Here is a 14,646-nt window from a genome sequence, read left to right as displayed (position 1 = left end):
CCTTCCTTTACGGCGTGGTTCAGGTGTCCAACGTTATATGAGACAGATACTGCGCCATTTCCTTTCCTCCAAAGCCAATTATTATTATCACCATTTTTCAAACTCGCATGGCAAGCTTCTTTCATGAGTTCACTTCTCGCGTAGTAGATGTTTTCCATATTTCCCGCTAATAGTCAGCTAACCTTCCGATTGTTTTGGTACTTCGAGCAAGGTCCACGTTGGACGCTCGCTGCTCAGACAAACGACGACGAAGTCTGCGAAGAGCGCGTGCAGGGAACGTGCGCTCAGCGTTCGAAAGAAGCACTGTTCTATTGCTGGGAAAAGACTCCGTGGTAGCCAAGCTGATTGCTTCGGCTCATCTCGTAGATGATGCAGAGGACTGCACAACCGCCGAGCCTCCTTCTACGGTCTTGTGTGTTGTTCCTGTCTCTTCGCAGACGCACGTCCGATCAGCGCGCAGTTCCTCCTGCTTCAGTTGCCGCTATCCGAACCACTGCGGTGATCCAGCTCTATGCCACTGTGCGGTTCGCTCGACATCGAGGGCCCCTCACCAGAGAGGTACGTACGGTCACACTTCATAGCAGTCTCTCGCGCTGAACTTCTGTTCATTACGTACGGTCGTACACTCAGCGTTGAAGCCAGCTGCAAGATCTCATCGATCCCAGGGATTTAAGAGAGCATATAGCTATCTGCCGCTTCTCGCTTCTGCTTAAAGGTGCAAGCTGTCCCTCTGCTCTTCAACCAGGTTAACTTCACTGTACGGTTACACGAAAGTGACGCAAAACTGCCACAGACTTGCGCTATCATATCCCATGAATACCGCAACCTGAATGGTGAACATGAACGCCCTTTCCTCTTTCGCGGAAAATGCCTCATACAGTCAGGGGCATAGCGGTTGTTTATGTTTAAGAGAAGTAACAGCAGCATCTATGAACAGATATTTCCAGGAGAATAGATATTTCCTTTTCAACGGTCGTTCAGGTATATGTCTCTTTAAAATGAGTCTGCCTTAGCACCAGTCACGAATTCGAGCGCCAAAACGCTATAGTGACGCGTGGAGTATAACCCGCCGCGGTGGCTCAGTGGTTAGAGCGCTCGGCTACTGAGCCGGTGTACCCGCGCTCAAACCCGACCGCGGCGGCCGCGTTTCGGTGGAGGCGAAAGGCAATAGGCGCCCGTGTGCTCTGCGATGTCAGTTCACGTTAAAGATCCCCAGGTGGTCTAAATTATTCCGGAGCCCTCCACTACGGCACCTCTTTCTTCCTTACTTCTTTCAGTCCATCCTTTATATTTCCTTATGGCGCGGTTCAGGTGTCCAACGATATATGAGACAGATACTGCGCCATTTACTTTCCCCAAAAAACCAATTATTAATATTATTTTCATTTTTATTGAGTGAAAAAATACTAAAACATCGATTCTACTTATTATACCAGGAATCGCCAATTTTAAGTAATGATCAACCTCGAAAACAGCTACGCTCGACATATAAATTGCTGTAAATCGGCTCTCCGCGTTTGAATTTTCCTAATCTCGTTTCATTTTCCTCAAGGATACAGAGATTTTCTCAGGAGCGGCAGCCGCTTCTTTCCATATGCTCGTTCAATCTAAGTCCACCGCGGCGGCTGCGTTTTTAAGGAGGAAAAACGCTAAGGCGCCCGTGTGCTGTGCGATGTCAGTGCACGTTAAAGATCCCCAGGTGGTCGAAATTATTCCGGAGCCCTCCACTACGGCACCTCTTCTTCCTTTCTTCTTTCACTCCATCCTTTATCCCTTCCCTTACGGCGCGGTTCAGGTGTCCAACGATATATGAGACAAATACTGCGCCATTTCCTTTCCCCAAAATCCAATTATTAAGTCCACTGCCGCGTATATGCCGAAGTACCTGCGTTCGCAAGTGCGCCAGTGAGCTCAGTCACCTGGAAAATCGGAAATTTTTTAGTGCCTTAGTCTCGATGGGGCGCTATGTGCAACTGCTATGTTGAGCAGCTGTTCTAGTGCTGCAGGACTTTGGGGAAAGAAGGTTTTGTGATGGAGGATTTCATAGATGAAATATGACTCGTACCAACCACACGTTTAAAAAGGAAGCAATACCAGCTTTGTGGGACGACTCGATCCCATTTTTAGAGCAGTCCGTGTTCGCTTAACGAAGGCCATTTAGCTGCCGGGAACCTCTTATGCGCTTTTTGCACTAAATATGCCGTGATTCGAGGCGAAGCCAGTAGTTACCGGGCTGTTGGTCGCAATCGTTTGTATTTCTATTTTTCAGCCCTTGGTTCAATGCTGGCTTTCTTATACATTACAAAGCTAACCTGATGATGACACGTTGAAGATATTTACTTGCATATTTGGGAGAGCATTGCCGTGTTTTTATTTTTTGTTTCTAGACAATGGCCACCTTCACGTCGACGGATAGTGCTTGAAGCTATTCAAATTAGCATTGATCAGTAGTTCCGCTTTTTTATTTGTTGTCTACTGGAATTTACTGCGTGTGCTCCAACCTTTTCTAGCTTTCCTCTATAAACAGGTGATGTTTTCATATCTCGCGCAGTGGCCACATTGCATACTAGGCGCTCAGAGCAGCGATGTCAAATACTGCATCTCCGGAGCTCGCTCTTGTGCTTCCATCCAGCTCACGTGCACTCAGCGCTATCCTTTGGAACAACTCTCATATGAATGGAACTTAATATGGGCTGCATACAATTTATAAGTGATACTATCGTGTCTCGTAGGCCTTCTCAAAATCTTTCAACACTGTCTTGCATTCAACTTCGGTCCAGTGGATAGAAAAGATGTATGTCCCCGGATTCAGATTGCACGTCGCAATTTGTAGCTAGAGCTCTTCGGTTCGATTGCTTAAACTGGACGGAAACTTTCACACATGCATTCTACGTAGAAAGTCAATACCTTCGTCGTCCTCAGTATTTCGATCTGCAGCTCATGTCCACCAAAGAACAAGAGACACTGCTCCCAAGCAGCCACTGCCCTTTGTTGTTGCACACCACCGATTCCACAATTCGAACACTCCACGTCAACCGCTTCCACAACAACTGCAACCTTCTTCCATTTGGAGCCTGCTATACCGTCGGTGTCGTAGACACTTCGTTATTCTTATCTGCACGCGCACTAAAGGGCCTATATGCAGCCGCAGCTCTGCTCCGAGCTGTCTCAAATATTTTTTTTTTCTGCGACTGCTTTAGTTGCTCCCCGCTTTAATCGCAGCGGTAGTACATGCCCCAAGTCTCGTCGCTAAAGTGTTTTCTGACACTTGTACTATCCAGGTTATAGAAAATTTTAACAGTAGGAACTGAAAAACAAATAAGAAAAGGTAAAACTTCGTGAGAACGTAATGATATGTATGGCGGCCAATTTAAAAGAGCGGCCATCGCCTTATTAAAGCAACCATTGATCTCAAAATCAATCTGTCTTGGTCAAGTAAAATGCTCTAGCTTTATTGTTATCGTTCTTATTATTCATTTTCTGTATTTTTTACGGAAGTATAGAGGACGCACGTATGTCATCAACATTTAGATATATGGTTACAGAAACATTAATATTTGCATGTTTAGCCTCTATTGACACATGTTTTTTGGTCCACCTGTAGAAATAGTATTTTAAATACATTTTTCGACGATGCGATTGTGTGACGACGTTCGGTTAAATCATTCGAGTGCTCCTTTCGTTTCAGTTAGTTTTGTGTTTGATTCATTAGAAGGAGCATCTTTGAGAGAACTGCAGTAGCACGGTGGCCTGGGCTAGTTGGTTGCTATCCATAATGCAGACAAGATTCGCAGCACTGTTGACGGATGTGTAGAAGTGTGCCTCACAAAGTTAGCGGTTTGATGCGGCTTTGATATTTGGTTTTATATTGGCGCGCTGCTTGAATGAAAGTCAGTCTTCTGTCAATCTACCATATTGGTTCCATTAGCGGCCCTTCAGCTGGCGAAATTCACCGACTGAAGGCGTTAAATGTAATTCCAGCTTCCAGCGCATTCAACGGCAACATTTTCATGTCATTCAGGACGGCGGCTACCGCAAGCAAGCAGCCGAGGCATCTTGGTCCATGCCGTTCCGAAAGAACTGCCCCGCGCGAGGGGAGCGGGACGTGTGGCGGCCAAGCACTGGGACCGAGCCGGCTGCCGAAAGCTGCACCCCAGCCGACTACGGCGCCACCGGACGCCACGCTCGGCCAGAAGTAAGTAGCGAAAGCCTACACCTCCGGGAGTTCAGTTCAGTTCAGAAAAACTTTATTTCCGGCAGATGGTGGTCTCCCTACCCCCCCTCAGGCTCGGCCGAAGCCTAAGCCCGATTAGGAGAAGAGGCCGTCGGCTGAGGACGGTGTAGCTGATGCTTCACGGCCTCAGCCGCCACGCGGGTGGCTTTGCGCTGCGCGTTGGGGTCCTCGCTCCGCAGCAGCGCCTCCCAGGCTTCAAAACTATTTATTTCTTCCTTAGCCCCTGGTGAGCTAAGACATTCCCAAGTAACGTGGTTTAGTGTACCCCTTTCCCCACAGTCGATACATTTTTCGTCACCTGGGTTCTTAGCAATTTTGACTGGCGATATGTATACCCCTACTTGGATCCTCCTCCAGATATATGCCTCTTTGTGAATAAGGGATACGTCTGGAGGAGGGTATATTCTTTTTCCTAATTTGTAACCATCCGTAATTTCCTTGTACGTGATTGGGGCATCCTTAAGATTTGTGCAGACCGGTTGCTCCGCTGCTGCCCGGATGTAGGTTACTCGGGCTAGCAGGTTAGCAGCCTCGTTACCAGCTATTTCTTCATGTGCTGGTATCCAGAATAGTGCAGCAGCCCTATGTTTAGTAAGGGCTTGGTCTCTTGGGAAGCCAAACGTATTCTCGAAAGCATACACCTCCGGGAGTCTTTCGTTTAGATGTGCAAATTTTGCCCGAACCTATTAACGTCCGTCGTTATTGTCGACAGAATTCTCTGTCTTACAGAGAATTCTTAAAACCTACACTAAAGAAGTGTTAAGACCAGAAAAACTTTTATACCTACTCGTAGTACTGACTTATGACATATTCCGAATTTCTTCACAATCTACAAATTTCAGTCATTACAGCACAACCTTGCACAAATACTGAACCTCAATATGTCGAGCCCATTTCACCCAAACAAAACAGCTTCAAGAATTCGTTTCCAACTTATGAATAGTAATGTTTTGATATATGCTTGATTGACTGACATATTATTTCTCTTAACTTACCTTATTTTAGGTTCAGTTATGATTGTATAGAATTACAGGCTTATACAAATATATACGTAGGCTATAATGCATTGTGGCATTATTTGTGATATTGACAACTAAGGAGGTTTGTATTTTCGAAAACTACGTAAAGTTATTACTGTAGTGTGTCTGCTTTGTTTCTGTTGGTTGTTAGTACCTATGTCGGCTCTACCTCGTAGACGTTTTCTGGGCCATTTCCGGCAGTGGTTTGCAGCTTTTAGCTAAGATATTCTTGCAAACTTCCGGTAAAAGAAATTGTACTGAATTGACAAGTTCCGAAAACTGAGCTTTCATCGTTAGGCTTAGGGAAAAAAAAGAAAATATAGATAAAACAGCCTCCGAGGCGCCCAAAGTGCACGCCGCCCCCGCCGCGCCAGGCACGATTTGAGCAGGGTGCTCAAAGTAGCCGTCGCGCCTTCTTGGGGGCGCCAAGTGTTTAGTCCTCGTCGTTTGAAAGAAATAAAATAAAAGCACAGATTACGCACTGGCAGGTGTCCACCGTGCGCGTAACCTCTTCTATCCCGATCAGTAACATAGGCTTAGCGATTTTCTGTACGCCGCTAAGGAAACGTTGTTTTGAAACTGAGCATTATACTGGGGTGTAATCCGCCCATTCCGCTTCTGTTCTTCCTGCCCCGACAGGAGTAACATCAATTACACAATCTGTATTCAGGGAGTTGGTAGTCGCGGACACCAAACATTTAGGGGTTCACAGGCAGTGAAACTATCATGCATGTTATTCTTGTTCAGTTCACAATACAATACGCATCGTTGGGAGAGTTGAAATACCCTTTCAGATGTTTTTTTTCCTTGAGTGTAGATTACGTAACACTCAGTAAGATAACTTCTGCTACATGCTTTCTATACATGGCTAAGAATAAATTGCGCGCCCTCATTACACTGTTCGTAAAAGCCGGTCTCTACACATGAGCGGTGGACACAGGGTATCAGGTCGCGTTTGTGAAGAGTTACATGATCTTCGAATTACATTGCTAAGAACGCAAAGTCCGCTTACCTTCGAATGCAACGGTGGTGATGAAAACTTTAATAGACACAGAAGAGTTTTGGACAACCGGGTCCTTTAGCCCCCGCACGGCCCCACTGCGCTCAAACCTTCATGTCCCGGAGGCTCATGACGCTGGCAGTTCGGCCTGTGGCGATGACTTGCTTGGCCGGGTCCTCGGAGCGCAGTACGGTCTCCCAAGCCTCCCAAGTGGTAAGGTGCTCCAGGCCCCGCGGGGGAGGATCCGCCGGGCAGAGGAAAAAGATATGATCGAGGGTGGCTTTGGCGTGGCGGCAGAGGGTACAGGAGGGGTTTGTAGGGACTTGGTGATAGCGCGAGCGTATATAATGGGAGGGTAAGGTGCGTGTTTGGAGCCGCCTCCAAAGTGTCTGGTGATAATTGTCGAGGGAGGGATCGGGCGGTGGTAGAGCCGACGCTCGGCTTTGAAGGCTTGCGTCAGTTCGCTGAATCAATGCATGCGCTTCCGTGAGAATCCTAGATCGGAGGCCGCCGGTGCCCGGTTAAGAGAACCTTGGGCTAAAGCATTGGCAGCCTCGTTTCCGGGATTTCCGGAGTGGGCAGGCACCCATATGAGCTCCATGTGGCGGGGCGGGTGTGCGGCGAGGGAGTTCAATATGCGAAATGCAGGGACGTGAACTCTCCCGCGGGCGAAATTTAGTATGGCAGTTTGAGAGCCCGATAGTATATACCGGGCCTCCGTGCACGTGATGGCTAGGGCAATAGCGGCCTCCTCAGCCTCCTCCGAAGTGGCAGTGGGGGATATGTGAAGCGTAGCAATCGGTTGTAGGGAGGGGTTCGTGATGGCTACAACCGCGTCCTCGCCCGTGCATGCGGCATCCACCGGCACGACATCCGGTTCCATGCCATAGTGTTTGTGGAGCGCCCGTGCGCGAGCTCTGCGACGGGGTTCGTGGTAGGTGGGGTGTATGTTTTCACCGTCCTTTGATGAGCGTCTTTTTTACCGCAGCAGTCATTTTCAATGCAGGAGTCGCTTTCACCAACAAAGCATTTCGAGAAAAAGTAACATCATCTTTGTTTGTGTATTTATTTTTAAAACTTGGAACTCACTTCTTGCGATGTCAAGCACTGTTTATATACTCGCCGAGGCAGCTAAACGTAAAAACGCAGGGTTTCCTAACCGAAAGATAGCATAAAGATGTCTTTCCTTCTACTTTCTAATCAATAATCTTTCATTTAATTTCATTTATTTACCCTCAGAGGCGTTAGGCGTTACAGAGGGGAGTGGGAATAACATACAAGTACAAAAAACAAAAACAGCAGCTAGAAAATTTGAATATAGTTACCGCACACACTGGTTTAATCTCAATAACAGCACTAGCAAAAGGCAGCATTACACAAAACAAACCACAAAAGAAAACAGCAGCTAATCATTTCCTCTTTCACTCCCTCCCTTGTCCCTTCCCTTATGGCGCGGTTCAGGTGTCCAACGATATATGAGACAGATACTGCGCCATTTCTTTTCCTCCAAAAACCAATTATTATTATTATTATTATTATTATTATTATTATTATTATTATTATTATTATTATTATTATTAGCTAATAAAATAAAACATAGGTATAGACAGACATATAAAATTAGTAACAGCGTTACGAAAGGCAACAGTATCAGTGATTTCAGCAATATTGTTTGGAAGGTGATTCCAGCTGACACAAGTGCCGGGTATGAATGAATCGTGAAAACATCTCGTGCGACAAGGAGGGATCCAAACCTTGTGGCGGTGATGAATGCGTGCTGAAATATACGATGGTCTTTTTAACAACCTCTCTTTCACGTAAAAAAAATTTTGTGCAGCTGTGGGATCACTCCAAGTTTTTCTGAAAGCGCAAGTGATTTGTTTTTTGTTTTTTATTCAATACTACAGACCATGTTCATGTAGAAACAGGCCGATAAAAACAATAATAGAAATAAACAATTCATCAATCAATAGAAACAGGCAACAGCGAGCCATTACAGTCTCTTATAGTCGGGGTAAAGAATGAAAACTTGAATACATCCACCTGCGCAAAATAAGGGGCTAGTGAATTCGGATGACGGTGAAGAGCAAGCCTGGACGTTGAACGAGACAGACAGGATGACGGGTTAATTGCTAATTGCATGAAAAGGAACCGCAATCGTAGATTTTTCCTTCTTTGCTGAAGAAGCGCAATGCCATTCTCACTCATTATTTGTGAGGGAGAGTCACATCGAGAGAATTTTGAGCAAATAAATCGCACAGCTTTCCTCTGTATCCTTTCGAGACATTTTATAATTTGTTGAGTAAACGTATCCCAAACAACGCATGCATATTCATGTTTAGCTCTAATTAGTGAATAGTAAGCAAGCAATTTTACGCTACGTTGAGAGTTTTAAGCTGATGTCGCAAAAATATATTTTACGCGAGGCCGAAGAACAAATATGGTCAGTGTGTTATTTCCACAATAAATTGTTAGAAACTGACACCCAAATACATATATTTTGTTTGTTCTTGCAAAGCCGACGAACCGAACACCCATTTAACCATAACTAGAAGAAAACAAGAATATACACGTTGTCACGTAGTTGTGATGGCTGTCGAGCAGCCAGGAAGGTGAAGGAATTCTTTAAAAAAAAACTTTTTATTGGGCTGACTTGTGCCCACAAAGAACTGAAAAACTCGGTAGCCGCGGTAGCAACACAATTTCTCTATGGCAGCATACTCGACATTCGTCGAAGAATGGCATCACCCCTGCTCTCGGCCGGGCTCAATATACCGCGCACGAGGACGTTTCGATATAAGGAGCAGAAATCATCTATGATAATCTCGAATAGTGTCGAACCATTTGCGAGTGGCTTCATACATTCTATATAGCTATAGCCGCATCTTTCGCCAGCAACCAGCAATCGGTTTTGAGCAAGAACAAACAAACATTACAAAGCTTCGTGGCGTTCTTCGCAACCATCAATCGTCTGCTATAAAGGACGTCGTCATCGATGGCAGTACTTTTGCGAAAATTTCTGCACAAATTTCACGTGCGCCGTCTCCATCTTTCATCTCACTACAACCGTTTGGAAACAAATAATTTTTGTCTCTGGTTTATTCGTCGACATTATCGAAAGTCACGAACAAGTGTCAATACGAAACCATTGATACCCGCAAGAAACCGCCAGTTAAGTAGCGTGATTTAGGTTACGCTCCCCAAATGAGGAGCCCACTATTCTTCCGCCACAGACAATATAACGTTGCAAGGCGCAGCGGCGAAATGTAATACTACTCTTCCAGCGTATCAAAAGTTGGCGGCTATATGCAACTTACTCAGGGCAGCTGTGGACGTTGGGTGGTGCTCCTAAAAGGACGGCTGCAGTCGCTTGGTGCCGGATACACGCAGCCGCGAATTGCTCCGACTCGGGTGGCTGCCGCGAAGGAAGCCCCGGCCGGACTCCCTACGCTACCACCGCATGACGAGCTGCACAAATGGCAAGTTGCGCTCGGCTCCTGGTGTGGGAGGCCTTTTCTTCTTCGTGAAGGCAGCCAAGGGCCACCGCCATGTTGGACACACAACTTTGTGATATGTTTATTACTGCATCTGGAGTATGTCTAGATGCAGGTTTCAAATCAGCGGCTTCCAGTATGCGCGAATAGCGTGTCCACTGCGTATTTTGTAAAGAACAGAAGTGTGCGAAATGCACACGATTTCAAATGCTCGAAAATCAAAGCGCATGAAAACATCACGGCATAACTAAATATATACATAGTCGAGACAAGCACGAGCTTTCGGCTCTCAAGGATATGTATCGTCGCTACATATATCGTTATATGACACAACACACTATGGCTTCGTTTTCCAGTGGTCTTTGAAGGCGTTACCGAGTTCACGCTAGACCAACCGGCTCCGCTCCTGAACGACCCTGTTCACACCTTCGAGCGAAAATCAAATATGCTTAGGCATAGAACAAGGCAGATCTCCTCACATGCAACCGGCCTATGCTGCTTCCATCTGTGTCAAGAAAGGAGAAATCAGTGGCTTCCGCTAAGAAAGCTATACACAACACTGACGCTATCAGCCTCACTGCAATATTCTTGACGAAGGTTCGCGCTCGGCACGTAGGTATTTGATCACGCTGTGTTGTCTTCATACTTTACTTCAGATAATGCACCAGCTGCTGCCAGTGCGTAAGAGAAAAAGTGCAGATGCCAGCACCAGCACCTACAACGTGTGCAGAAGCCGGAGCAGCCGCGTCAAAGCGGCTGTCAGCAGAGCGCAGTGCAGAGGCGGTGGCTATTTGCCGGTGGGGCGGAGGGCAGGTATAGTGGGTAACCCCAAAAACGGTCTCTCACTTAACGGTCTCTCACTTAAAGTTGATTTCCTAAGCAGCGGAAGCGCTTAACTCTTCCTGTCGCATCATTTCTACGTGACGCGGTCTTCGCCACTTACATGGCTCCGCTTGGATCATTTTTCTTCCGTTTTCAATGGAAGTGGCCTGGAGCAATGCCGCTCTTATCGTTTCTCGTGTGCCGCCAGGGAGTTGCGCGTGCGCAGATCGGTCGCGCAAAAGGTGGATATAGGGTTGCAAATGTTTGTTTATGTGTAGTGGTCATAAACTTTCGGAAACAAAATTTTTTTCCCTGCGGTCGTCTATGCCTGTCCCCCATATCAGTGTCCAGCCCTGCCCACCACTTCGCCATGATGTGTACGTCATGCAGTATGAGTGAGAACCGTTTTAATTTGCTACACCTGGACTGCATGCAACTAGTGCAACGATAAATTTGATTTCATGGCTGCTTTCCTGCCGAATTCGGCTTGGCAAATCAGTACAAATCACCGCTTAAGCATCTCAAGGGCACCTTTGCCTGAAATAGTTTCGTGGTTTTTATATTCCACCTTGCAGGGTTGTTCATGAAGAATCAATGTAATCAAAATTCAAAAAATAATCGAAGTAGAAAAACCGCACAGTAGGCGTCTCTCTCTAAATTCTTCCCTGTCGTGCCGTTCATTACAGATAATGACAAACTGTTGTCCAATACAACAGCGTGCAGGACTAGTCACCTAAAAGCACTTATTCTTAACGATTGCTTGATTGCCCAGGCTCAGCATGTAGTGTCTCCTCGAACAAACTGATGAAATCCAGTGCGATTCCCTCGCAGGAGTCAAGTCGTGGAGCACAGGAGTTACATCACTGACTGCTGCATAGACGACCGACCACCGCGAAGCCCAGAAGTGAAGGAAGAGGACTACTTGCTGTGTAAAGTGTTTCGGCCACTCCAACACAGCCAATTTTATGATTGTGGCGTACTTCTCGGAACACAGGCCGGTTTTCGGCGTGTGTATGCCATCACTGACAGCTTTCGGTCATAGGCGACTCGCGTTTGAGTTATGAATTTCGTTTGATACAGTACCAAGGAAAATACATCAAGGTCTATGAAACAAAACCTGTTCCTTGTTACTTTATGGCTTACTGCACAATCCGCGAGTTACTACGAAACCTGGCAAGCTCTACAATACCATTTGTTGGCTGATATGGTGTTCACGCTGATCCGTAACAGCGCGACAGACGGGAATTGTTTTCCGCAGCGAAAAGCCATAAACCAGAGTGGCCGTCCCGCGTAATATACTCCGAAATTGGAACATGTCAGCAGCGTGTAGCAAAATTCCTGCAGGAGAAACTGAATGTTTTGTCATTTGATGATCTTTGTAGAATAATTCGCTCGGACGGTATGATGAATTTGTTTAAATATAACTACCATAACAAACTTCGTGTATTCTCAGTCGATGTAAAGAATCTGTATTACACCTTGCCTCAGGCAGATATTGTCATCTGTAACTGACCTGACTGACCAAAATGGTGCTATAGCGTTTCAAAATGAGTGTGCTATTTCCACTGGCGGCTTCCTCCAATTACTTTCACTTTATCTTGTCTCGACGTTTGCGAATGGGAAGGCGAGGTTTTCATTCAGTAAGTGGGAATCTGTATCAGTTCACGTTTAGTACCTTTTCTTAGCGATGTGTTCCTAGCTGCACGCGAAATAATTTAGATTTGTGGACTACTTCCTGTTTCTAGACTGACAACCCCGATTTCGAGCAGCAAATGCATGACGTTTTTTCGATATTCTCAGAGTGCTTTAATGCTTTGATTTTAGCACACGAAGCACCAGTGAATGACTTTACTAATTTTTTTTAGATTTTTCTCCTCAAATTACTTCATCTCGTGTTTGTTGGGCTTTTGAGCCCCGTGGTGCAAAGATAATCTTGCTTTTTTAATCAGCTCATTCAAAGCTGCTGAAGAGAGCAATTGCTTATTGTGTGCTTTACGACGCTCTAAAGAATCCTTGTGTGCAAAGGTTGGCGCACAGCTTCTGCAACCAACTAAACCGCCTGACAATGGCTGGCTATCATGCAGACGTTTTTGGTTCCGTTGCAGAAAAACGGAAGAAAAAGTTCAGATTCGATAGGAGAGGTGAAGCGAGACAAGAAGAAAAGAAAAAGAAAGATTGGTGTGGTACCGTACGCATCTGCATAAAGTCTCACACAACTTGAAAAGTACGAAACATGCTGGCGTCGAAGTTGTCTTCTCGGCGCCTAAGCGACTGTCTAGCGTGGTCAAAAAAGTAAATTCAGTAGAAAGAGAACCACGCAGCTGCTTGATAAGGCACGCGAGACTATTCGTGCCTTGCAAGGAAGGTGTAATTTATTCTCTGCCTTTGTCATGTGGCAAGTGTTACATGGCCGATGTGGTAACCTTCACAGGCCGCGTAGCAAAACACTGCAGATGCTGCAAAGGCGACGAAGATGACGAAGACGAGGAAGACTATGACGACACTAAAGTCTCTTTTCTACTCTATATGGAATTCTTTGTGATAGCACAGAACCGCGACTCGCTAGCAAGAGACAATAGAAGCCCCCCTGATAGCTAGGACCTCACACCAATGTATCAGTACTCCCTCCGTAGCGCTCACAGGTAAGGTAAACCGTTACCTTGATTGTAAATGCTAACTTGTGGCTGCTGCAACGGTGACATTATTTCCCACGTATGACACTTGCCTGTTGACACATGCCTGATGTGCTGGCAATTTTAAATGTCACGCAAGTCAAGCGCGCTTCTATCCTCTTCGGCCCCCAGGACAGTATTTATACTGGCTGGCGGCCAATAAACGTGTTAGTTGTGACTCAGCGCTCTGTGCTGTGTCCCTTCTCTCTCCCGTCTGTCGCGTTGTTTTGGGTCATCATCAATGGCAAGCTCTATTTGTGTCCTGTATGGTAATGCACTTTATTGCGCTGTAAACAAAAAAAAATCCTACTAGCGTGCTAGTGTCTTTATACGTGCTACTGCTCATTAAGCATCTGCTCGTTTGGCACCCATGGAGAACCAACCATTGCGAGAGGTGCGATCACCGACTAGTGTGTGGCATGCTGCAACTTCGCTGCGAATGAACCCTCTAAGATGTTGAGGAATTGCTGTAACAAAACATAACGTGAAGTAAACCACAGACAACGCCGCTTTATTTTTGGTAGCAGAAGTGATTACTTAATTAGACACAACGTCCAACCTTTCCGGGCGCTTTTTTTGCGCGTTTTACACGACCGTTATAGAAGCTTGTGCCCTCCTATCGAGGAGGCGCAGTCATTTTAAGCGGCGTAACAACCTCCTCTGTAGGTTATGCAAACTTTTCCTCACGAGTTGAAAAACATTACAGTAGCGTGGTAATGCTATTGGCCAGGTAGGCTGGCCAAAAAATTTGGAACAAATTCCAAAAGCAAGGCGAATAAAAGGCAAGACTCGCAGTCATCTTGCTGTACATTGGCACTTTACTTTATGCCGATATTCTCGTTTCATTTGCCTCCCCTCTCTACGCTGTCCTCAATTATCAGTCCTTGTCGTTAGCCTACAATTACTATAGAGGCGGTCGTCCGAAAAGCTATCTGTGCTCTTGTAGCATTACATTCGAGCCATAGATTAGTTCTGTTTCAATCTTTGCGCTGTGGCAACACTGCGGCCGCTCCCTAAGCAATTACACTTGCTGCCGTTTGTACGGCATATCCTGTACTATGTGCGAATAATGGAAAGCTTAGACGCGTCTTTGGTCGCGTGCTTTAATCGAAAAACCGGCAGCACATGTTCGGTTTGTTTGAACAAGTCTCTGCAGGTGCTTAGCCATACCGTCTGTGCAGCTAGGCCGTGTAATTTTACATAATCCTAGTGGCGAGCTTGATTTAGTGAACAGAATATGGATCATTCAGGGCAACCACAAAGTCTTCTCGCTGGATTCACTGCCTCCGATTGTTTTTCCTGCAATACGGATTTATCTCCGGAGAAACTGTCCTCCCAGCTAAGGCACGTAGTGACCACCGACCAAAAAAACATTGAGATCGCCTCTTCGCAGTTGAAGCTGGAA

General features: G+C 46.0%; 1 protein-coding gene across 1 annotated transcript; it reads left to right on the top strand.

Moving 5' to 3' along the window:
- The first annotated feature begins 332 nt into the window (after positions 1–332).
- On the top strand, positions 333–11,579 carry LOC144100532 (uncharacterized). The gene is made up of 3 exons (XM_077633458.1): positions 333–558; positions 4,022–4,195; positions 11,401–11,579. Exons 1-3 carry the CDS (start codon positions 367–369, stop codon positions 11,434–11,436), a joined length of 402 nt encoding a protein of 133 aa, XP_077489584.1. The 5' UTR covers positions 333–366; the 3' UTR covers positions 11,437–11,579.
- Positions 11,580–14,646: the final 3,067 nt, after the last annotated feature.

Source organism: Amblyomma americanum, chromosome 8 (genome assembly GCF_052857255.1).
Source record: "Amblyomma americanum isolate KBUSLIRL-KWMA chromosome 8, ASM5285725v1, whole genome shotgun sequence".
Lineage (NCBI taxonomy): Eukaryota > Metazoa > Arthropoda > Arachnida > Ixodida > Ixodidae > Amblyomma > Amblyomma americanum.
This window is presented reverse-complemented; position numbering and strand designations above follow the sequence as displayed.